This window comes from Platalea leucorodia, assembly GCF_965183815.1.
Source record: "Platalea leucorodia genome assembly, chromosome: 2".
Taxonomy (NCBI): Eukaryota; Metazoa; Chordata; class Aves; order Pelecaniformes; family Threskiornithidae; genus Platalea; species Platalea leucorodia.
Genome location: NC_138824.1, coordinates 132,561,153 through 132,585,660, shown reverse-complemented (window position 1 = coordinate 132,585,660; position 24,508 = coordinate 132,561,153). Strand labels below are relative to the sequence as shown.

Below are 24,508 nucleotides of genomic sequence, written 5' to 3'. Positions count from 1 at the left end.
GTTCAGAAACACTTCACCTTGTGTCTTGAGACAGAAGAGCTGCCAGGCTCTTTTGCACTCGGCAACTAGGATTTATGCCTTAATTCCTGAGGTGGAACTGTAAAAGTAAAGCTGTGCTGAGGAGAAACACAGCCACCTCTGCTGCAAGGGTCCTCCAGAATTGGCCTGTGAACAAAGGGACGTGTCAAACTCCTTCCTCATGGTGGAAAGTCTTCATTTGTTATGGGGTAGTCTTATTGCTTTTCTAGTTCCCTTTTCCTCCTCCTAGCTGCACTATGAAATTTTCCCCTCTGCAGAGCTGTTTGTTTAATGTTTAACTGCGAGTGTAAGAAATACAGTAATAAAACCAGCTGTTGCGCCTGTCACTATGCACCCAAGCTCTAACAGCAAAGGCAGATGCGCGCTATTAAAAGTCTGGTGAACACTTAGTTGGGCAAACAGGATTATCTTATTTTAGGATTGTCTAAACTGGAGACATCCAGGATGGGGGGAAAAATGAGCACACTCATGAGCATCTCCAATTCCACATAATCAACATGTCCCTACTTGGGAAGGAGGAAGGAAGGAGAGCTGATTTGCTAGAGCTGCCTCTGCAGTGTGTTCCAGCCCAGAAGACAGAACAAGAGTTGTAAAATGTTTCTGCTGGATTTACCACTGACTGGAGAAGGCTTTATGTGACAAGTGAGACAACGCGCTTAGTTCCACGATTACAGTAATACAGGGGCTTCCAAAAAGAGAAAAAGGGGGGGGGGGGGGGGTGTCTGAGTACTGAGGGAATTCAAAGTGAATGACTCTTTCCACCACTGTAAGCTCTGGCAGTTGCTAATAGTTAATCTGCTGAAAACACAAATGCCACTATACTGTGCATGTGGGTATTTCCTGTACCAGGTCCTAAGTGGTGCAGGAGAGTATCATGAGGAAGAAGACTGTTGGAGACAATGAAAGTTCTTCCTAATCGGACCTCAGGTCAGCTGAATGCATGATTTGGAAGATACTTGGACTATATTTGGAAAACCAAGTATCTCTCAGGAGAACAAGTTTCCAACCTGCCATTTGTAGGCCAAGCTTCTGCAACCCAGACACAGCTCTTGTACATTCATGCAGTGCATCTTGGTTGCGATGAGCCCAAAAGCTGAGCAGTGGGCTGCACCTATATGATGAGCTCAAAAGCAGTGGGCTTGCAGTGGGCTGCACCTATTTTAGGAGAAAGAGTGGGTGATATTTTCCTCCTCCCTTGCCAGGACTAGAAACAGAGCCCCAGTCTCAGTTCCCATATGGCCCAGCCTTACTGTAAGGTGTGATTGGCAGTAGATTAAGCTGTGGCTTCTCTGCTGAGCAGTTGCGCCATGCGAGGATGTGTGGCCCTGGAATGACTGTTGCCTATGTGGAGTCTATCTGAGGGGTGATGAGTAAAAAATTACCCTCACCGAATGAGTGAGGGAGGCTGTGTGCCACCATGGAGGGTTGCTAACATCATTACCCTTCCTTCTTTCATGATTGCAGATGAGAAAAAGTTGACTGACCTAAGGGAAGAGAGGAATCAACACCACCAAGAAGAACAGAAGTCCTTCAATTAGATGCATTAAACTTTGTGACCCTCTAGTAGAGAACAAGTGCCTTTTCCAGCCCAAAGAGCATGATGCATTTGGGTTCCTCAGTCCCCTCGTGAATGGGTCTCTCATATCCTAGATCTGGATGGCAGCTGCACTTGCTTTGCTCTAGGCAAGGAGCCAGAACTGGAGTTCACCCATACGTTCCTCTGGGATTGTGTGACAAGTCACTTGCTCAGACCAAAGCCATCTGTCGTAGCTGCAGGGAAACTCCTTGATCTGCTGCACAGGGCAACCTGGCTTAATAAGTGGCACTGATCAAATCTGTGTTTACTGTTCTCTGCTGCTTCATGTGCGAATGTAGGTCCCACTGCAGCAGCACCCATGCCTGTTATAACAATTCTAGGAGCAATTTTTTCTCCTCTTGCTTCTGAGCTGATTTTAAGCTGCATGTGTAGGATTCTTTAGGCTGAAACTAAACTACCTCAAAGTATTCCCTTGCTCTCCTGCATGTCTTCTTCATAATGTTAGTCTTGGCCCGAACACCGTTGCTTTTTGGTTGCTGGCTCTAGTCTGTTCACCACAGGACACTGGAAGAGCCTCAGCACACCATTTCTGGAGCCTAATATTAAATTCCTTATGAGGCAGAAATGTAGGCACAATGTCAAATCCAGAAAAATCAAAGCAAGTTATAGTATATGATGTCTGAAGCCAAGCAAGGTTCAACAGAATCCCTTTGGAATAACTTTTGTATGTGTAATTTATCTCTTTTTAAAGAAAACAACCAACCCTAGGAGGTGACAGCGTAGGCAGCACACAGCACTTGGAATGCTCTTGCTGCTTCTCAGTGGGGTTTCTTGGCCACTCCTCACCCTGCCCAGAGTCATGCGAAAAGCTCTTGCTTACAGGAGAAAGCAAAACTAAACTGTGAGAGAAATGGTGTGGAGATCTGCTGAAAACATGAGCTTGACTGTTGTTTTCTGCAGCAGAAAATATAGTCTTGGAAAGTTTGGCTCTGGCAAAAATGGGATATCCCAAGTGAAAGAATGGTGTGAGAGGTGGCTCTTCTTTGAGCTGGGGATGGGATCATGTGCCCACCTGAGATCCCTTCAAACTTAAATTACTCTTTGGTTTTCTAGGTTTTTGTTCTTTGTGGATTTAGAAGCATAGAATCATGGAATTGTCTAGGTTGGAAAAGACCTTCAAGATCATCGAGTCCAACCGTTAACCCAGCGCTGCCAAGTCCACCACTAAACCATGTCCCCGAGCACCACATCCACCCGTCTTTTAAACACCTCCAGGGACGGGGACTCAGCCCCTGCCCTGGGCAGCCTGTGCCAGGGCCTGACAGCCCTTTCGGTGAAGAAGTTTTTCCTAATATCCAACCTAAACCTCCCCTGGTGCAACTTGAGGCTGTTCCCTCTCGTCCCGTCGCTTGTTACTGGGGAGAAGAGACCGACCTCTACCTCGCTACAACCTCCTTTCAGGCAGTTGTAGAGAGCGAAGGTCTTTCCCTACCTAGAGGGGCAAAAGAGAGTACATCTTGAAGGAGCCTATTAGTTTGCAGTCTACAGGAAAAAAGCTTAAGAGGTCTGCTCTGGTTTCTTGCAGGGTGGCCCGCAGACCTTCAGATGGTGACTTCAGTGCTGGCAAGAATTTTATTTTTATTTCTAATGTGTAAGCTAATGCTGTCAAGCTTGATAACTTGTCATTGTACTGAAGCATCTCTTTTGAATTTGCATGTTGTTCTAAATCTTAAAATCACTCTCTTCTTGTTGGACTGTCCTGTTGTTGAAAATCAAAGCTGATCAGGTTTTGTTGTTCCCCCTGCTGCCCCCTCCCCACCCCCCACAATGTTTAGATTAAAAAAGAAAAAAATTTCTGCATAAGAGTAACTTCATCAAAATGTCTCTCCTCGGTTTGAACTCTTTCCAAGAACAGTGCAGCAATTTATAATACAAACATTTGCATTGTAAGTGGAGGCTGAAATGTCCTTAAATAACTTGTGCAGAAGTTGTTGGGTAGGAAGGTGTGCTTTTCCCATACAGACCTCATCTGTTATTTCAGGGGATATTGAGGGAATGAAAGTGTAGTCTGTAAAAGCTGTGTTGCAAGGGTGTGACATCTGCTCAGTTTGAGAATATAGTTTAGTACGTTTGCATAAGCAAGCGCTATTTCCTGCTGTGTATATTTAGAGCAACACAGAGGATTTCAGAAGCAGCCTTCCTTACTTTCTTGATGCTGATGTTTTTCTTTGGGCATAGAAATACCTACTTCAGTGTGGTTTAAAACAAACAAACAATGGTTTAAAAAAAAAAAAAAAGAAAAGAAGACAACATGTAGGATACGTAATTCTGGACATCCGAAGTGTCGCTGAGGTGAAGAACTTGGGAGCCAAGAAAGAACCAGATATTTGTGTTGTGACAGTAATCCCTGGAGTTACTGCCGTGAGTTTGGGCTTGCGGCAAATTTGGAAAGGTTATAAGCCCTTTTGTTTTGAGGGTTGCCCTAGCCCAGAGTTCCAGCTGCTAAGGGTTAGGAAGACGCTATTTATTAGAGTCGTTTGTTCCTTAACTGGCTGTTCAAAAAAGGCTTTATTTGTTTATTTTTAAGGTCTTCCTGAAGTCTGAGGGTGGTCAGAAACGGGTACCTACTTCATCCAGTATGGCAATTCCTAGTTTTTCTTTCTGGCTGCCCTGGAGACTCCCTAGTGACATTGGTTAAAGGACAAAATTTCAAAAAAGGAAAAAGACAAATATTAACATGCTTTGTATTTTTCTTGCTTCCATTTATGCTGCACAGACACTGTTGCAAACAAGTGAACTCATGGGAATGTCCATGGCAGACTGTAAGTCCGTACAGAGTATTTGCACAAATTGAAACTTCTAAATGCAAAATATTAATCCTGGAACAATTACATTAATGTGACTGAGGCTGTGCTTGACATACCCAGAGCCTGTCACTTAGTTTATGCTGCTTTGGATATTTAATACTCCTGGCAGAAATGATGGGAGAAAACTGTGGGCCAAGGTTATTGGACAGATTGCTTTTGGCAATTAAGACTTACTGAGATCAGGGCACGAAGTCAGACAGAGAAAGGCTGAAAGGGAATGCTCCTCTGAGCTCCACTTGTTTTGTTGTCAGACAGGAGTGGTGCTCCTGTCTCCTGAGAGGGCAGGAAAGAGGTTCTGTAATGCCTGTCGCTCTGTCTCATAACTATTTTCCTTCAGGGTCTCAGCTTCCCTCTGTTGCGTTGGCAGTGGGAAGAGCAGCCGAGCTCGGCGCTGACAGGTATGTGCTGTATTCACTGCCTCAATTGCTCTAGCCCATCTGGCTGAATCCTGCTTCGCTTAATTTCAGGGTTTATATGAAAACGAAGCACCTCTTTCTTGTGCAACAGCAGACAGCAGCAATTCAGTGGCTTTTGTGGACGTGTCCTGCGCTGAGACCTTCCATTGTAACTAGCAGCCTGTGTGTTTGCTTGCGGGATGTGTTCCCTGCCCGCTGGCTTGGCTTGGTGCCTTGTCAGGCCCACAACCAGGTCCTGTCGCAACGTGTACCGATAATCTCCAACAGTCTCGCAAGGAGCGGCTTACGTGTGGGTGCGGCAGAGAACATGGCGAGCGAGGCCCTGGTGTGATTCAAAGGTTTTGCTTGGCGTGAGATTGTGGAAAGGAATCCACAGCAATGCTCTTGAAAACCTTTGCTTGCAGCACAAACTGTTGTTGCAACCTCCTGCCTGCTCTTAAATTCAAATCCCCGCAGTCTTCAGCTGATGTGTAATCTATGTGGGAAACGCAGACTTAATAATCAGTCCAAGGACTCTTTTGTGTCAACAAGAGCCTGGTTTATTTTGCTTAATGTTTGCAGCCATGTTGGTCCTGTTCAGCTGTGTGAATTTGGGACCGGCTCCTTCTGCCTGTTCCCATCTAGAGAATGGAATTCAGATGCGTTTTTTTTTTTAAATTTTCTTTCCTTTTTTTTGCCCCCTATCTCCAGGGTGGTGATAGAACCGAAGTACAAATATTTGTCTTTCCTGGTCTAACACGTTTTTATATAGTGCTGAGAGATCTCTCTTTATTCAGCTGTCTAACTCCCCTGTCCACTTTGAAATACCAAAAAAAGCTCAAGGTCAGTCTTCTGAGAAACAAAGCTGTCATGAGCTTGGGTGGTGAATAGAGATGGGCATGGCAGAGGCTGGGGGATGGGAAGGAGTGCGGGGAGCAAAAGTCTCTAAAGCAGCCCCGACCCTGCCTCAGCCCCGCTGCGCGAAAGGCAGCAGGATGGTTATTGCTGAGAAATGTTAGTGCAGGGCCTGGCTGTCAAAGGGAGCGTTTGGTACACGAGGTTGTTTCCCAAGACCCAGCCTGGGCTGTCCCACCTCAAACCTAACTGCCAGTATCTGCAGGAAGCGAGGATTTCGGCTTGGAAGGTACAGATGAAATCTAGCACTGTAGGATAGTACCAGTACAGACAGCCTCCATCTGTGTGTGTACAAGGAAGGGGAAGGGAGAGGTGCAACTCGTTTTCTGCGGCACTGGGAACGGTCTGCTCCGAAGTGAAGTCACTCCGCGGTGGTGGTGTTGCAGGGGTGACGGCAACCTGGTTGACCCCCTCACTGCCCAGGCAAAACCTCCTCCTCATCTCACCAACGCGAAGCGAGTGGGGGTGGACGCAGAGGAGGCTCATTGTCTTTTGTTCTAGTGCGGGAGTTTATTGTTATTTTAAATAAAAACTCTGCTTTGTAGCTGGAGTTCCTCTTGTCTCTACATGCAACATAGGTAGGATCTTGTTTCTGTGTTGGGAGGGAGGATTGTACGTAGTGGGAGCAGTGGCTCTGAGGCAAACACCAAATGCTGACTTTCAAAGAGAAAGATGGGACTACGTGCACTGGCTCAGTGGTGAATTTACTAAACCTGCATGAAAATGCGTTTGTTGTCTATATGAGGGCAAACAGAGTCTGGAAGCAAAACATGGATTAAAAGTTTAAGGTAGGTTAATTGGAAGAAGGCCTGAAAAAGCACAAACACCAGTTTATAGGTGCTTCATTGTTGTCCCTTTGTGACGCTTCTGCTAGACAGTTCACCCTGCCAGGCAAAATGGCTTTCTCCAAGACACTAATTAGGGTTCCTTCCACGCTGTAGCACAAAATCAGAGTGTGATTGACAGCAGATGAGAAAAGCCCTGCTTGCAGTTAAATGTTAATCCTTTCTGCGTTCTCCCAAGCTTCCTCGTAATTGCACCTAGAGTCTTCTGAACTTTGTTGCTCTGATATCCCCAAGCTCATTTGCAAGTGGTGAGGAGGATCTGGAGGGACTGTTAGTTGGGAACTTCTTGCGCAGGTTTGGCCCACAGGCAAATCCCACCTGTTTTATTGCCATGTTTTGGAGGAGTAGCTATTATGTCAGGCAGAGGCCCGTCAATCGAAGCTTTGTGCTGCTGGGAGCTGCTGCTGTATCCCTGAGACTTGTGAGGGGGAGAACGGGGCCTCATCCTTGGGCTGGAATCTGGCCCTGAAAGTGCAGGACCTGCCCATGAGAGGCCCTGTGTTACTGTGGCGATGGCGGCAGGGTAAATAACTAGATGGGCTGGAACCTCAGTCACCATCTGTCCAACTTCTTAATCACTCTGGGTTTTTTCTGGGCTTTTATTATAAAGATTTTGATGGGGTTAGGTGGTGTGATGCTCCTGATTGATCTGGGCTATGTGCAAATGTAGGAAGAGCAGAGGTATTCACTGCAAATGAATTGCTCATATATTGAGGTGAAATTTAAAGTACACTGGGATCTTCTTAATGAGCTGCTCTGTACATGTTGCTTGTGACATTCTGATGTTCCTGTCTGTCTGAAGCACCCTATTTGCGTGTGGCTTGGGAAGCAGCTTTGCCTGTGGAGAGTGTGGAGAGAAAGGCGAGAGGCATGAAAGAAGTGTAATGGAATCACGCTTGTGAGCCCATGCTTAGGTCAGAGGTGATCCTGCCTCGATGCAGCTGGATGCCGCCCCAGATATCATCAGACCTAAGGTGCTCAAGGCACCTGAATATGGGCTTTTATGGGAACAGGGCAAAGGAGCTCTAACCAGCTGTTACAGGGAGCAAATACGGAGCGCCGAACACAGAGAACGTGGAGGGAAGTCATGTATAGTGGTAATATAGCATATACCAGTTTTCACGTGGGTAAGAAATGAGAATAAGTGCTTAGATTTTAAAGAATATTGAGTCTTGAGAATCTTGCCTCCATCCTCCTGGTAATCCTATTTCTTACTAGCAATATTATAAGATAATGGAAGAGGCAGGAAAGCTGACTAAATGTTGTAGACGGCCTATGGTCAGCTTAGTTTTGCGGAGAGAGGGAAACTAAATGAGGGGTCTAACTGCTGGGTCACAGCAGAGGGAAGGGACCTTCTCTCCCCTCTCAGGCTTCTCCCTATCAAAGCATTAATCACCAAAGCTCTTGTTTCCCTTCCCTTGCCCTTCTCTGGGATAGATGGGAAACTTTTTTTTTTTTTCCTGAGGGTGGGCAAACACCATAACAGGTCTCCCAGAGAGGCTGTGGAGTCTCCATCCATGGAGATACCCAAAACCCAACTGGGCAACTGGCTCTAGGTGGCCCTGCTTGAGCAGTGCTGTTGGACTAGATGATCTCCAGAGGTCCCTTTCAACCTCACTCATTCTGGGGTTCTGCAATTTATAGCATGTCCTTTTGAGAGGTGCTGTATGGTTGAGCCTTATACTATGGTAGGCACCAAACATGTAATTGGCCTGCACCTTTGCCTTTGTGGTGAAGAGATGCCACAGGGGCAGTGATTAAACCTTTTTGTAGTAGGGTGTGGGCTGCAGGATTTGCCTCCTGTTACTGGCCCAGATGCAGAGCAGAAATCCTAGTCCTGAATGTTGGCTCTGCGGCATCTGTTGCTGTTGACACCCCCAGGGAAATGCTGCAGCCCTTCTCTGGCATAAGGGTACAAGAGGCACGGGTAAGCCATGCGCTTAAGTGTCTTCCAAGACTCATCTTGCACAAGCTTTGGTAATCAGGATCAAAGATGAGACTAGACAGAGGTGTCATTTTGGGGAAGTCAGTTCCACTAATTTTGTAATAACCTTGGGATCAGTAATTCATGTAATTGCACGAACAAAATTGCTTTGAGATCTGTTTGCAAAGACTGAAGCTTTGAGGACCGCTGAGGTTTGAAAAACAGGCTAGGGTCTCCAGGTGAGATATCAGCAGAGCATCCAAGAGGAGGAGAGCGGGACGCTTGAGTGCTGCCCAGAAGAGAGACTACAGATCTGTCGTCTGGGGAGCAGAAGCACTGTTGTGCAGCAGCTGGAAAGTCAGGGACGTGGGGGGGGAAGAGGAATGCACCCCACGTACTGGCAACGAGGCAGCTTCTTGGCCGTTCGGTGCTGCAGGAGGAGGGTGAGAGAGCTGTGTGCGGTGAGCTGCAGGCTTTATAACACCATCCCTCTTAACCTGATGCTTCTGAGGGTTATGCAGTAGAAACTGTACAGAGCAGATCTCGGGCTTTGAATGTCTCAGTCACTGTCCCCAGTTAAGCTCTAAACGTGTTGCTTGCGGCTCTCTGCCTCTTTTTGCACCCTTGAGTCCCAGCATCTGTAAAATGGAGATGATTACTGCTGTGGGCATATAGCCTGTCATTGCAAAATCAAACGGCCTTTCAGTAGTTGTATATTAACTATATGGGGGAAGCTAAAACTCGCGAAAGTCTTTGGTTCCCTGAGCAGGCCCTGCAGGCATCTGGAGCGGCAGTTGCCACTACAGCAGGGCTGCCTGAAAATAGATGATCAGTCCTTAACAGAATGAATTAATCTTGGCATTGCTTATTGTTAGTTAAGTAAACATCTAATGGTCTTGGATTCATAGGCAGGTCTCTTTTTTTTTTTTTTTTTTTTTTTTTTTTTTTTTTTTCCCCCCTCCTCTCCTTCCCTAAAGGAAACTTGACTGCTCTGAGACCAGTAAAGCACCTAATCTGGAAAAGCCTTGAGATCTCAAAAAAATTATGCTCAGTGCTTTCACCTATAGGTTAAGGAGAGAGAAGCAAGTATCAGTGTTGACAGAAGAGAGGAGGCAATTTGTAACCTTGTGCACTAAGGGCACTAGCTCTTGAGGAGCAGCAGGAGCTCAAACCTGGACGTGGAGCGGCAGCAGGAGGCCTATGCTGGGTAGGCCCAGCCTGCAAAATTTTTAAGCTGTGTTATTGCACCTGCAGCCATGGTCTTTATTAGCTTTCCTTTCATGGGAGATGAAAATGCTAAATCTTTTGGCTAGATTCAGCAATGGACATTCAGGCTAGCAGGAGGGTGTCAGGGTAAAAATGTGCGTGAATGGAGTGCTAATGAGGCACGGTATGAGAAGTTCAACTGTTGGGCTTGTCCAGGAAGCTTTTACATAGGCAGCTTTGTCTTGTAAAAGAAGGGAGAGTTATGCTCTACAGTTACAAAGCTGCAAAGCTTTCATACCTGGAGTACTGTGTCCAGTTCTGGTCTCCCCAGTACAAGAAATGTATGGGCTTACTGGAGTGAGTCCAGTGCAGGGCCATAAAGATGATTAAGGGACTGGAGCACATTTCATATGAGAGGAGGCTGAGAGAGCTGGGACTGTTCAGCCTGGAGCAGGGAAGGCTCAAGGGATCTCATCAATGTGTATAAATACCTGAAGGGAGGGAATGGAGAAGAGGCAGCCAGGTTCTTCTCAGTGATGCCCAGTGACAGGGCAAGAGGCAATGGGCACAAAGTGAAACATAGGAAATAACTGAATCTGAACACAGGATGAAAAAAAGGAAACCCTTTTTTTCCCACCTACCCCCGCCCCCTTACTGCGAGGGCAGTCATAGACTGGAACAGGTTATTTGAGAGGTTCTGGAGTCTCCATCTGTGGAGATATCCAGAACCTGACTGAGCCCTGAGCAACCAGCTCCAGCTGACCCTGCTTGAGCAGGGGGCTTGGACTAGGGGACCTCAAGAGGCTGCTTCCAACCATGGCAATTTTGTGACTCTGAAAACAAACCTATTTCTGGGCTTTCCAGAATGGGAGATGAAGAAATACATCGCACAATGAAAGTAAGAGCTACTTTCTGTAGGAAATGCAGTCAGACTAATTCAGGTCCTTCATGAGGAGAAGGCTGTTTGGCAGTGACTCCTCACTTAGAGTTGTAGCTTGTCTCCTTTCTGCTCAAGTGTTTTTTTCCTATTCTGCTGGTCCCACATGAGTTCTTTCACACTGCTGCATAAGGTGGGACTCAACATGGTATAAATTTCACCAGCATGAAGCAGGCTGTCTTCAGAAAGGGGTAGTCTTCAGTAGGGGTTATAAGGCAGCGATGGTGGAAGCAGCCAAATCTGAGGACACAGAAATGAATCTTCCATTATGTAATGGCCGATTCCTTTGTCAGCAAAGATTTGAAAGGATTTCAGCCTTTATATGCTCCTTAGAAAAGATCATCCATGGGGAAGGAGCAGAGGTGCCAAGAAGTGAATGAACAGGGGGTGTCAAGTGGACCTAGGAAGTGTAACAGGCCTGTACACTGGGGGTGGAGGGTTTATTCTTCTCAGGAAGATGAATCAATACTTGGGTCTCTGAAGAGCTCACTTGCCGTCACTGTCACTTATTGGATTAGTTGAAATAAGCGTGGCATGCCAGGTGATCGCCGAAACCTTGAAAGTTTATCAAATTGGGTGGGTAGGAATTCAAGCAGTGCTGGAGTTGAAAGTATCATTTGCTGCCTCCCCTCCAGAGCGAGTCCAGGTCCTTACATGTAACCAAGATGTGTCTTGGTCCTGCTTTTGCTCTGCTCTTCCCCACCTCTCCGGGGCTCTCCAGCAAGCTGAGGCAGAACACAGATGCACACGTGAGCTTTGAGGGGCGTGGGTTCTCCTAGGCTACCACGCACTGAGGCTGCCCTGGGACTCAGATTATTTGTCCCACCTAATAGCTGCAGCATTCAGTTTCCTGAAGCATCTTCTAGTGCTGTTGTAGAAGGTGATGGCACAGTTTAAATGGCCCTTTAAAAAAACAAACAAACAAAAACTTTCTTTAACTTGTTGGATATCTTCTCCCTTCCTCTTCAGCACAGCAGGACAGTTTTCCTGGTTCCAGTTCCTTTAAAAAGCATAAGGTGGGGGGGAGAACACTTTAGTTTGAGTAACTTTTTGGAAAAAAGATGTGATGATCCTGACTTTGGTACTTATTGCTTCTAAGTAGGCGTAATACCTTCCGTAGCATTGTTGCCTGCACAACTTGACCTCTAGGAGAGGATATTACCTGTAGCCCTAGACTAAGGCCGTTGCCCCTTTGTAACCCTATTGCAGTGAGTAGTGGCTGAGCTAGAGCAGCCTGAAGGGAAGCCCTCAGCCCAGCTGGTGTGACACGTAGGATACAGTAGGGTTACAAAGGGCATCCCATATGCTTATGTCCCATTAGGCATTGCAAGTTACTATCTCCTGCAAGGGCAGGAATTGCGGTTTCAAATTGGACTCTTAATAGAGGTTCCCAAGGGGAACAGGCTCCAAGATTTGCCTGTCCTCTTTGGATTTAAGGGACTGTCTCATCCAGCAGTGAGTTACTCCATACAGGCCCTGGCTGCTCCCAAGTTCTGGGCCGCATCAGCAGGAGGCGATGCAGGAGTTGAGGCCAAGATGGAAGCATAGAACAGTTACGAAGTTTTGTCCTCTACTGGGACTTACAGCACGTGAGGTGGAGTCCGATTATAAATCATTCAGCTGTTGCCCTGCTGCCCTTCTCCGGTCTGGTTTAGCGGGGATGGAGGTCAAGTTAATAGTGCTGCAGCATGTGTAGCATGGGTACATCTGTAAGCCAGCCTAATTCCAGCCACGAGCTCCCAGCTGCCGTCCCCATGAGCAGCCTGGCTGGCTGGGTGATCTCGTTCACCCAAAGGCATGCATGGGATTATGTCTCCATAAGGCTCTGGCCCCTACTGCTATGTACGCCTGACTCCTGAAGGCGGTGAGGGCTGTTTTCTCATGTTTCTGTTTCAGCACGAGCTGTATGAAGGGGGTAGGCGGTGGTCATTCTTGCCTGCCCGTGCAATGCTTCGTTCGTTTGTGAAGCAGGGCATGTTCCCCACATCTGAGGCAGGGCCCCACAAGGCAGTAAAGGGTTTTGCCAAGCTCCCTTAGTGGTAAGGATGCAATGGCAGACCTCAATACCTTGCAGACTTCATTGTGGGAGAAAATCCTTCCCTTTTGGACAGGACTCGGAGGGCTCTGCTTTGTTTGGTGAATCTTAAGAAAACACTTCCTTGCATCATCATTTGTAGAAGTGTTCAGGGATGTGGTCTTGGTGTGATACTCCCCTCTTTTCATATTAAAATCTAGGAATTCCACAAACTGGCCCAACAGACGTTTAAGATCACATAAAATGTCTAGTGAAGGTCTCAGACTATGAGGTACTGGTATTAAAAACAGTCCTTCAGCCTTGTGCTGGCAGTGTTGTGCTTGTCTGCTTATGAAACAGTATTTGATTACAGGGTCGTGGCTCCTCAAATAATACGCTGTAGAATACAGGTAGTGTGTATTCTTACTTGTGTAAGCCAAACGGCACGAGAAAGTAATGAAGCTGGAAAATACACTGTGCCACTGGACTTGCTGAATATGCACTGTAATGCAATAGTGGGAAGAGCTGGGATTTCCAAGGGGCTTAAGATTAAATCACAGAATTATTCTTACTATATCTTAATAGATATCAAAAGCTGTGCTTTTTTTTTTATGACAGAAAGGTAGAGCTCTCTCCTGTGTTTTGTAGGATACCTCAGAGCAGGTTTTTTCTTTTGTCTGACTTTTTGTAAACAGTCTGTGAACTTCTGTTTGTGTTGTTCCTCTTAAAATCAATATTGAAAATACTTAGTTTGCTGAAAGGGAAGATCCCAGGTGGGAAGAAGAGGCACTCACATGTATGCAACTTTCACTTCTGTGTCCAAAGCCTGGGCAAACTGTAAAAGTAGTACTTTTTTCTTTTTTTAATACCCCTCAGCATTAGCATGTACTTCAAATAGCCAGTACGTTTCTGAAATTGAGAAGAAGTAGAAATGCAACTTTCTGAGTCTTCCAATGAATACAAATGAATTGTACATTTAAAACAAACGTGACTCTCTGCAACATATGCATAACCCATGTAGTTTCTGTATTTGTGAAGACAGTGCAGAAGAGAATTTCCCACTGTCTAGCTTGCGTTTGTGAGTAGCTGAGGATGCGTAACGCAGTAGTACCATTTGCTGTGAGTCTGATGTGAGCTCCCCATTGCACTGTGCTGATGTGCCCAGCCCTGGAGGGTTCACAGCCTGGTGTCCAACCAGAGGCAGTGGACATCACTTCACCTGTGGAGGTGGGCTTGCTTTAACTGTTTCATGGGCAAAAACCTGCTGAACAGGCAGCTGGAATGTACCCTTTCTCAATGATAGTTGGTTTCCCCACAGATGGAGAATGGCTCCGTGTGCTTGCAGGACTCCGGCTTGACCGTCATGTCTTCATGCTCCTTAGATTTACTTGTTCAGTTCCAATGTCGCTTCTTTTGGTTTGCATTCCTTGTCACAGTGACTACAGCAAAGACCTACAAACAAGCAGCAGCTTGTTCAGCCCAGTCCCCGCATTTCCCAGTTACACCAACAAGTGCTGGCTCGGCTCCCCCAGCCAAGCAGGGCAGCCACACAGACTAAGGAGGCCGCGGAGTAACCTTCCAGGCTGCCTGGTGGTGGTGGCCTATTGTGTTGATACCCTTCAGGTGTTACCTGTGAGTCTTCCTTTGCGATGGTGTTTTTCTTAGCTTGATTTTAGCATCCTACTGTGAAATTTACTTGGAAACAAAATTGCATATGTAGTTTTTGTGGTCAGAAGGAAAAGCTGGAAGGCATGCCAAAAGAATATTGCAAATGTTTAGAAACCAGAAGGCAATGGAAAAAGATTCCAGTGTTTGCCCTTCTATCTCAAAGGGCTTTTAATTCAATTATTTATGATGTTTTTTGTTAAAGACTTTATTTTTTTAGGAATTGGTGACTGTAGCCTCTGTATTATGGTGATGATGGCAGGAAAGTTGATAATGGCTTTCAAGAAGGTGTTTTGTTCCAGTAAACTAAACTCCCACGTGAGCCTAGAATCACTAAACAAGAATAAATAGGAAATTTTCTTTTAGACTTGCAATTGCAGATGCAAGCCCTTTTTCTGAAGCTGGTGTCCTCAGTGTAAGCATAAGCTGCCATCTCAGGTAGCTGCCCTTCTGCTACCGTGCTAACTCTGCATGTTTTCTCAGAAGGTGGCACCCCCTTCTACATTTACTCTTCTTGGAGGGTATAAAGTTGAGATATTTATGAAAAGTGTTTAACTGATCTAGTGAGAGTCCATTCTAATTTTTCAAGATGTGGTGGGCTTAAAATGTCTGTGTCTTATTTACCTAATATGTTTTCATCAATTTAAGGCCTCTAATAGAGATGTACTGTCTCTTCTGATGAGTTATGCATTCTCATACCCTGTTTTCTTGAGCAATGTGTGCAGCTCTGGAGAGGGAGCTGAAGAGATGTTCTTTTCAAATGGAAATGGTGCCATTTCCATCTGGTGAAGACAAACTGCTTGCTTGCTTCTCAAAGCAAATAGTAAACTGGGGGCTGTCTATGTTTTGTGTGTGTTTGCTTAATTTTATAACAGAAGTTATTCAGGTTGCTCCCAATTGGGTAAGTGGAAGCTACTGAACTCTCTTCCACTTACGTCTGCTGCATTTGTCCACTGTGTCTTGTCTGACAGTCACCTCTGACCTGGGGATAGGGCTGTGATTCTGGATTAGAGCAGCAGCAAGGAGGCACTTCTGTAAATGACCTCTGGATCTGAATAACCAGTCCAGTGACAAACACTGCTGATATCCCTGTGGATATTGCCAGCATCTAGGTCAGACTGAGGAAGGGGACAGGCTTCTCCCACCTAGATTTGGAGCTGTCTTGTTCTTTGCCTTCGGCTAACACCTATCTGTACTCTCCTTTCTCTTCCCACAGGTAGATGCCGTGCGGGTGTACGTGAACAGCAGCTCTGAGAACCTCCAGTATCCTGTCCTGTTTGTAGTTCGCCAGCAGAAAGGAGTGCTGTCATGGCAGGTCCCACTAATTTTTCGAGGCCTGTAAGTACTGGAGTCTCTTCCTTGTAACACATTTGTCTGCCAGCTGTATTCAGCATCAGCCTTCCTCTGGTGCTAGATCTTGCTGCTTGTGTAGACTGCGGGGCTTGGTTGCAAAGCATGCTTGCTCACTGTCAGCTGAACGTAGGAAGATCAGGATTTGGAGGTAACCTCATTTGGCAGCCTGCTCTTGTCTCTTAGTTTCTCAAATATGTATGCGGAGTACCAGGAGGCTTGTCTGCTAGGGATCTGCCTGTGTCACTAGACAGTGCATCTACCAAATGGCATTGTTGTCATTTCCACAGCTGCTTACAGTGCATGCAAATAGTTCTTGGGCTCTAGTTTGGAGCAGGGTTTGAACAAGCTCTTGAAAGAGCACCGTAACTGCTGGATGACAGAGCATTTGGAGAATAAGGGCTCTCCTCTGTTTCTCACCCCAGGTACACCTAAGCTGAGTCTGTTCTGGGGGGTGGTGGTTATTTTGGGGGTGTTTTCTTTGTGAAAGTGATGCTGCTGTGTAGCTTCAGAAACCTCAAAGCTAGTTAAGCTACTAGTACTGAGACTTTGCAGACACCTTAGACCATCTCAGATGTGAAGCTTCATCCTGTGACTGAAATCCTGGCACCAGGCAGCAGGTATCCTGCAGTGTCTTGCCTGATGTAGGGGATGGTTGCAGCAGTGGCTGTTGTGGGCTGTTATTGCTCTCTCTGCCTCCACAAATGGCAGATGTGCTAGATCTGCAGATGGCACAGGTGGACTCGAGGGAAGTGAAATGCTGGGGATGACCAGTCCCTTGTGCAGACCACAAGAGGCAACAGAGGTGGATTTGAGCTCTGAATAAAAGACTGAATGGTCTTGGACTATCAGATTAGTATTTCAGTTATGCAAGTAGGCAAAAAATAATGTTATTCTTAGGACTGCAGAACAACTTTTAAACTGCTGTCTCTCTCTCTTACATCCAATTTTCCCTTCCCTCCTTCCCCTGGCTGTTGTAGCTATCAGAGAACCTACAATTACCAAGAAGTGGGTCGGACCCTCTGTCCCTCTGAGCCAACACCTGAGACAGGACCATCTGACCAGATTATATTTGTGGACGTCTCTTCCATGGCACCATTTAATATTGCATATGAGCTGCTAGTCACCAGGCTTGAGAACTTCCAACTTGAGTAAGCTGGGATGTGAGAATACAAATGTAATTTCTTCATGTGTCTGTAATACAGGGATTTGGTCCATCTACCTACTCTTCCCTTCTTTTGCTTGCCAGGAAAAAAAAAAAAAAAAGATTATTTCTTCTTTTACTTAATCTGAAAGTACTCTGTGTGTATTCCAACTCTGAAAGTTTTAGACTTCAACATGCTGGCATTTCTTTTCTAGGACCAACAAAGCCTTTAACTTTACTGCCAGTCCTTCCCAGCCCCAGGTAAGGAGGAGTCCTGCGTGGCGTTGCTTGTATGCCTTACCACATCCAAATGGTTGATGTGATCCTTTGTTAGAGGTGGCAAAAACCTTATGTGACTAGGTCGTTTCCCTCTTAGGATGCAGGGAAACTTCCTTACTGTTGAATTTTCTGTGGATATAGTGAAGAGGAAGCAGTGCCTCTGCACCTCTAGGGGCGTGTTTAGGTCCTCTTGCAAAGCAATTAAGTGAACCAAAACCCATGACCAGAGCAAATGAATGGTATCTGCAGTTCAGGAAATTGCAGAAATGTACAGAAGTCCAGAGGCCATTGGACTGCTCCACATCATGGGTAGTGAGATGGTGTGCACTAATGTCTTGTTCCAGCCAGCGCTGGTTCAGTTGCTCTAGTGTGACTAGCCAAGATGCAGTCTTTACTGGAGAAAAATAACTACGTGAATAATTAAGCTGTAAAGGTACAACAGAACTCAGACTGCTACTTCTTGCTCAAGCAGCAAGTCAAGTTGCGAGGTGATAAATAAAATGCCTGATAAGTCTGGTTATTTGTTCAGAAGAGAGCACACATGTACGGCACATCCAGCTGAGCAGCCTTGTTTAGAGCCCAGCAGATCCTACAAGTCCTCTCTTGAACGAAAATGCTGGTGGCAGTAACTATAGTTATACAGGAGCTGGGAGAGCTGGGAGAGCATGTAATTTACCAGGCTGTCTGGTACTCCATTTTTGTAGTTGCTATCACTGTTAGTAACACCACTTAATTTTAGGTTTCCTGTTACCAGGCATCCCAGCTAATCTTTTTTGCTGTCAAATGTCTTAAGCTGCTTTGCAGATACACACAGTATTTTATACTATGGAAGCACAGGGAATGGTGGTGGCTCTTTATAAACCCTCATTGTTTAGGATCTTGTAATTTGAATTAGTGTTTAGGATCTGGCCTGGAATTAACATTGTGACTTTGGTCTGTTATTTGTCACAGTTAATATGAGATTGGTGACTTTTAATTATAGGCGAGATGTAGAGAGTAGAAGATGAGTGCTTCTTAATTGGTATAATGCTGAAGTCTTTGTAAATCAAAGTATTAAGCAGTCTGCAGGGGGGAAAAAAAAAAAGAAGGCAATTCAAAATCTAGATGAGCATTGGAATAGCCGTAAGACTGGAAAAAGACAAGCGTAACAACCGAAGGAGTTGTCCAGAACCCAGCTCATGCCTGAGGGCAGAAGGAGAAATTAGATATGCTCATATAGGTCATGAGTATTGTGTGGATGTGTTTATAGCACTGACAGTCGGTGCAGGAGAGAACTGTAGGTCTCAGTGCCCCTCACGTTAATTCTGTACTCTGATACAAGTGTGGCTTAAAAAGAAAATTATAGAAGGGTCCCCATGGGTGATTTCCTGAAGGCAGTTTTCCTAAAGCTTTCCAAGGGTAGTGCGCCTGGGAAAGCAAGGAGCACAGACCGCCAGCGTCCTTGCTTGGCAGAAATAAAATGCACTCCACTGAAGAAACCAGCTTGGTGAGCTGTCAGTTTGTAAGGACTCGTGGTTGGAGCCAGCGCTCCCTCAGCAGTGAAGGGACCCCGCTTGGAGTGGCAGGGCTGGTGGGAATAAATGCTTTAGCAGAAATGGGCAAACTTGGAAAAAGCCTGGGTGTTTTCTTTCATGTCCCTACCATTCCAGTTGGGGACCCTGCTTCCTGGGAAGGGCATGGGGGAAGGGAAATCAGAAATGGCTGGCCCTTGCTCAGCACTAAGGTCTATGTGACATAAAGGGAGCTGGCCAGTTGGGAATGTCTCGGGTTATGGTTTTGGAGCAGGAGCTCCGGTAGCTTCCCTCCCTGTGGGCTGTGCCTGCCCCAGGGTGGCAGCAGCAGCTGCCAGGTGACCATAAGGAAGGGAGGAAGATGCCTGGTGGCAGTCTTCAGCCTTGCGTCCCCTTTGAGGTGGGGTGAGGTGTGCATCGGCCCCTCGCAGTAGCTGTGGCTTGGAGCCCAAGGTCTGAGGGTCTGGGCTCCACACGGGGCGATGGGAGCCCTTGCAGCAAGCCTGCCTGCTGGGGCGGGCACAGAAACCCTACTTCTCCAGCAGCTGGCTGGCGTGGCACATCGACCTTTTACTGGAAAAATATGCAAATAATGGTGTTGCCTGGGACATCTTTTTCCCAAATCTGAAAAGACCCTTGCTGGGGCACAAGAAGGGAATGGTATGTCTTGTGCTTCCATGCTTTGAGCAGTCTGTGGGGTCAGGAGATGCCCTTCCCTAACCGTTCCTTGCCCCCAGAGGAAAAGTAGGAATATTGGCAGATGTTAGTCTCTCCCAAATTGTTTCAGAGCTATAGCTGAATTATTTTTAAAGCTGAAGTGAGAAGAGAAACCCTCATTGCCCCCCATCCTCAAAACCAAACAAAACCAGAAAACCTAAATCATACAACTAATATCAGGCATTTATTTATAAGACTCTTGACAGAGCTCAACTGTTTGACCTAATACTTTCCACAATCTCTCTTTGAGGCAACCCATCTGAGATAAACTCGTGATATCTTCTGTCTATAAAGTACAGCCGGCAGTATGGAAACATCTGGAAATTGCTCATAGCAACATAAAATGGAGTAAGCTATAAAATGAAGTTGCTTTAGCTTGATCAGGTGGAAAAAAAGCTTAAGGGAAGCAGAAGCTATGCTGTATCTTGTGTGATGAAGATGTCTGTGTCTAACAGCATGCTGTGCAAGGGGGAGAGTTGTCTGTACATATCTAATCTGCTCTTCTGTAGTGTAAGGTCCTAATATTTGCAATCTGAATTTTTGTGAAAGCCCTCCACATCCAACCCCAAAGCCCAGCCTGGGCTGTGCAGGTACCTTAGGGAGGCTCTGAAGCTACTGGCAGGGATGGTTTCTGGACTGTAATTCTCAGTACTCTGCTTTCTCCTCAGTATTTTCTGTACAAGTTTCCTCAGGATGTCGATTCAGTCATTATTAAAGTGGTGTCTGATGCAGTTTACCCATGCTCGGTTGTCTCCGTCCAGGACATTGTGGTAAGTCTGAGCAGAGAAGGGTAAGGCGCTGCCTGCTGGAGCTCTGTGTCCTGCTGGGAGGAGGTCTGTACCCCAACAGAGAGAAAAGCCCTAGGAAGGGCTTCACGGTAGTGTGGTGGTGGTAAAGGGAGCCTCTGAAAGAGGAACGAAAATCCGGTGGGGAGGAGGCAAAGACAGAGATGCTGAGTTCAAGCAGCTCGTACCGAGATTTTTGTTGCAAATAAGTGAACAAGCTGTTCCTCTCCGGCCTGTCCATAGGGCATTTGTTAAGTTCCCCTCGTGAGATTTAACACCCTGCTGCCTTGTGACATGGGCCTGTCTCTCTGTGGACTGGTGTTGGATGGGATGCTGCTGGCTGAGGGAGGGGACAGTGCTGTTCCCTTGCCTCTCCCCTGGCTCAAGGCAGTATGGGGAGTTTCTGATTTCCAGACATGAGATCTCTCCTCCTTTCCAGTTCGATTTCCTCTCTCCACAATTACTCCTCCCCTTTCCTGGGAAGGGGAGAACAGCTCTTCCCTGCCATGGATGTTGGCTGTCGCTTGCAGCTGGGAAATAGCCCCATATTTCTCCTCCTTTCCCACCTCCCTGAACGATGCAGGGACCTGCAGTGTGGGAACAGCAACATGGTGACAGAGGTGCAAGAAGCCTTGGCTACTGGCTCTGAAGTCCTGGCAGTCGCCTTTAATACCTGGGGTGAGGAGAGAAACGGGTAACATCAACTCCTGCCTACATCCCTGTGTTTGAATGGTAGAAGGGCAGGAAGGGAGACTGTAACAGGTGATTTTCAACCTATCGGGTATTAAGACTAGTGGGAAAGAGTAAAATGAGGGCAAGTACTTGGCATACAGTACAGACTGCAAAGCCTGTGACACAGCCAGTGTACAGCTGAGTGTATGCACTGCCCTGTGGGAATTGTGGAGTGACCAATCTGCCTGAATCCTCTTCTGGGCTTAAACTGCATCCCTCTTGTGAGAATGCCGAGATCAGTGAGTGCAGGCCACAACTGGTGTCTTCAGAGCAGCTTTTTTAACTTCTGAATGGGTCCTGGTTGTTTTGTTCCCTTTGTCACCCCAAGCGGGGCCTTTATCTGCTATTCTGCACTGTCTGTTCTGCTGGCTCCCTGTGAAATTAGTTTGGATTTTGTCCCTGGTTTAACTCTTAGTTGTGTCTGTTTTAGTGCCCGGTGTATGACCTGGACCATAATGTGGAATTCAACGGTGTTTACCAGTCTATGACAAAGCAGGCAGCCATAACGGTGCAGGTGAGATGCTGATTTTTGTCCCAGTGTTGTTTTTTTTTCAGTGGCTTGTCCTATGCATCCCTAGTTTTATTTTGTTGATTCTGGTATGGCTGTGATCCTTTGTTTTCTGATATCAGCTGAGATCAGTAGAAGAAGAGATGTTACGTTTTAATACAAACCCTTGTTTACCTTTGCTTAGGTAGGTGTGTTGTATCTTAAGTGCTGAGGCTCTAGATCAGAGTGGCTGCAGCCAGGTGTCTTCTGTTCGAACCTTGGCTCTTCTACCACCGAGGGGTGGTAATAGGGCCTTATAATGAGCAAAACTTAGGTAGACGGTTTGCACGAATTAAGATAAATAAATAAATGCATTAGCATTGGTTTGCTTTTACTGGGGCACTGCTGTACTGCGTACTGATGAACTCAGTCAGGTTATTGTCAGCAAGGATGAGGGAAGCATCTGCAGAAGCCAAGCTCTGTCCAGAACAGGCAGGTCTCTGTAATGCTGGTGCCTGTGTCGCAACTAAAACCTGACCTCTGGCCCTGTGGAGATCGTCATCTCTGCTTTGCATTGGAGGGAGAGGCTGCTTCAATTCTCATGAATTCTGTCTTCTTCTGTCCTCCCATGCAGAGAAAGGACTTCCCAGGTGAGCAGTTCTTCGTTGTGTTTGTCATCAAGCCGGAGGATTACGCCTGTGGGGGTTCTGTGCCTTCCTCCGTTCATGGTAAGTTGCGCTGGGAGGAGGATTTGGTTGCTGCATCCAGGTTGTGGAGCAGCAGGAGTCCTTGGGGACCTTCCTCTGGGATGACACAGGATGGTCATATAGCTCTATCTTATCCAGGTAGCTGTGAGGAAGAGTGAAGTATAAGCTTAGTATTGTTGGGTAGGTTAAAAGTCTTCATTAACCCTGGAAGTGGCTGGCTAGTACAGCACCTGGCTTGCTGGGATTATGTGCTTTTCTGAGGAGTCACTGGTGTCTTGGAAGATACTGGAGACACCCAAGCAGTGCTGCTTACAGCTTTTTGGTTTTTTCCCTACTGCTGTATTATCTTCCCGCCTGCATGGAGGCCCAGATGGCAGTTCCTGCAGCGAGCACCGTCTCCAACTGTTATCTTGGGATCTATGACAACCTCCCGACTTGGGGGGAGCCGGAAAAACTAGTAATGTTTTGGGGAATAATCTTATGAAAGACTTGTTCTAGTACCTTTCCCAGTCAGAAAACACTGTGTCCACCTCCTGGGCAGTGGTAAAAGCGAAGCCTCCACCAGTCATATGGTGGGTGAAACTGGAGTGGGGGTGCAGCTGTCCCCATGACAAGCTGAGCCCATTTCAGACCAGGGACATTCCTATCCTCAAAGCTGCATGGCTTTGAGAAGGAGGAGTAGGAGAAGCAAGAGTGCAGCCAACAGATATACTGGGCTCCCCCAGTTCTCACCCTAAAAAAGGATTGTCACCTTCCAGGTGTCTTTCTTTTATCCTAAAGCTGTCAGCAGAGCCGTACTGGTAGGGTGTGCTAAGCCCTGCTGAAACATAACAAGACTCTAGCATGGCATCCTGCACAGAAGTGTGTTGCCAGCAGAATTTTGGCCAAAGGCAAAAATGGTGTCCCAGTATTTGTAGTGACAGAAACTGCCCTTTGGGGACTAGATGAATAGAAGACGAGATGCCTGGAGGATTTGGGCATCCAGACTTGAGCAATGTATGGAAGACTCAAGCAGGGATTTCTAGTCTGAAAAACAGGCTGTGGATAGAGGGGAGGTGGGGGAAACGTATGGAAAAGGCTGTACATTGACAAGTCTGGGAAAGGTTTAGAGCGAAAGCACACACAGATTTTGGTGAAAAGCCAGACTCTGGTGTTTTTGCAAGTGCAGAGAACAGAGATAAGGGCCAGGGATCACTAATGTTTGATTGTTCTTACATTTGCTGTACACTTTGCGTCTCACAGGGAACGTCAACCGTACCTGGAACCTGCAGCGGACGAAGAACCTTCAAGTGACGATTGTGCCCTCTATTAAAAGTCAGTGTCTTTGTGCAGAGCAATGCAGCTTTATGGGGGAACTTGGCTGTTCTGTGTGGGAGGGTATGGCTGGGCTGGCCACCCTCTGATGGGATGGTGCAGAAACCACCAGCAGAGGAGTCAAAACCATTGCAGCCCTGGTCCTTTCCAGGAGGTGTTGTGTGGCACAGGGTGGTCTCACAGGCACACCAGCTAGCACTGGGGGTGAAGAAATGGGGGGAGTACCTTGCAACAGGTTCTGGCAATTCCTCTTGAAGAAAGCAGATGGGTCTTGAAGGACTGTTTGGGGCTGGGCATTGTCACCAGGTGGTATTGGGACAGCAGCGCTGGCTCTGAGAGGGGCTGTCCCTGCTCTGTGAGCTGACTGATGCCTTCTCTTTCCTCAGAGTCCATTTATGTCCAGGCCATGTTCTTCAGCTTCCTGAGTTTCCTCTCCTTTTACCTGGGCTCAGTAGTGGTTGCTTTTGTGCACTACATCAGGTGAGTCGAGGGGTTTTACAAGAATAGCCTTTCTGTTTCTCTTCATCCTCAGAGATGCTTCACCCTGCAGTGAATTCAGGGCAAGTGGGGTGGCAAGCATCTGAACAGAGCAGCCAAACAAGTCCATGACTACTCAGTGGACTCTTACTGACCATCAGCCAGAAAACTTTTCTTCCCCTGCTGTGGGGATCATGGCAATGATGAAAACCTAAGGCTCTGCGGTCTAGGTTTTGTAATGCCCCTACCCCTGGGTTTCCTTCTATGAGGACACTGGGTGGCAGGTGGGAACTGTGATGGGGCCAGTCTGGGATACGGGGTGTCAGAGCATTGGTACTTCCCAGAGTGCTGGACGGAGTACTGCAATAAGTGGCAGTGACCCAAATAGGGCCTTGGAGTCGTGAGAGCGGTGGTTTCCTTCCTGACCTGCCTTCCCTGCCCCAGACCTTGATGCCTGGGGAATATCTGCATCTGAGGTGAACTTGGGCACAGCTGCTATGACAGCTTGCTCTTGGGGTTTGTTGGCTATCTCATGAATGCTGCCTGTTCTTTTTCAGGGTTCGGAGGAAGGCTTCGGCTGGGAGATTGAGTCCTGAGGATGGTAAGGTCTCTCTTCTGTTGTGTGACATCTTTAAGTGAACAGCATGGCTCCCAGGCCAGG

General features: G+C 46.8%; 1 protein-coding gene across 1 annotated transcript in view; it reads left to right on the top strand.

Annotated features, from left to right (window-relative positions):
• Positions 1–24,508, top strand: part of SIDT1 (SID1 transmembrane family member 1) — a gene marked incomplete at both ends in the record, with an annotated part of 46,425 nt that overhangs the window by 4,309 nt on the left and 17,608 nt on the right. Inside the window, 9 exons of the mRNA XM_082337092.1 lie at positions 15,561–15,682; positions 16,675–16,845; positions 17,054–17,099; positions 20,014–20,115; positions 21,293–21,376; positions 21,984–22,077; positions 23,299–23,370; positions 23,757–23,850; positions 24,405–24,448. Coding sequence (XP_082193218.1) covers positions 15,561–15,682; positions 16,675–16,845; positions 17,054–17,099; positions 20,014–20,115; positions 21,293–21,376; positions 21,984–22,077; positions 23,299–23,370; positions 23,757–23,850; positions 24,405–24,448 — 829 coding nt within the window. The remainder of the gene's footprint in view (positions 1–15,560; positions 15,683–16,674; positions 16,846–17,053; positions 17,100–20,013; positions 20,116–21,292; positions 21,377–21,983; positions 22,078–23,298; positions 23,371–23,756; positions 23,851–24,404; positions 24,449–24,508) is intronic.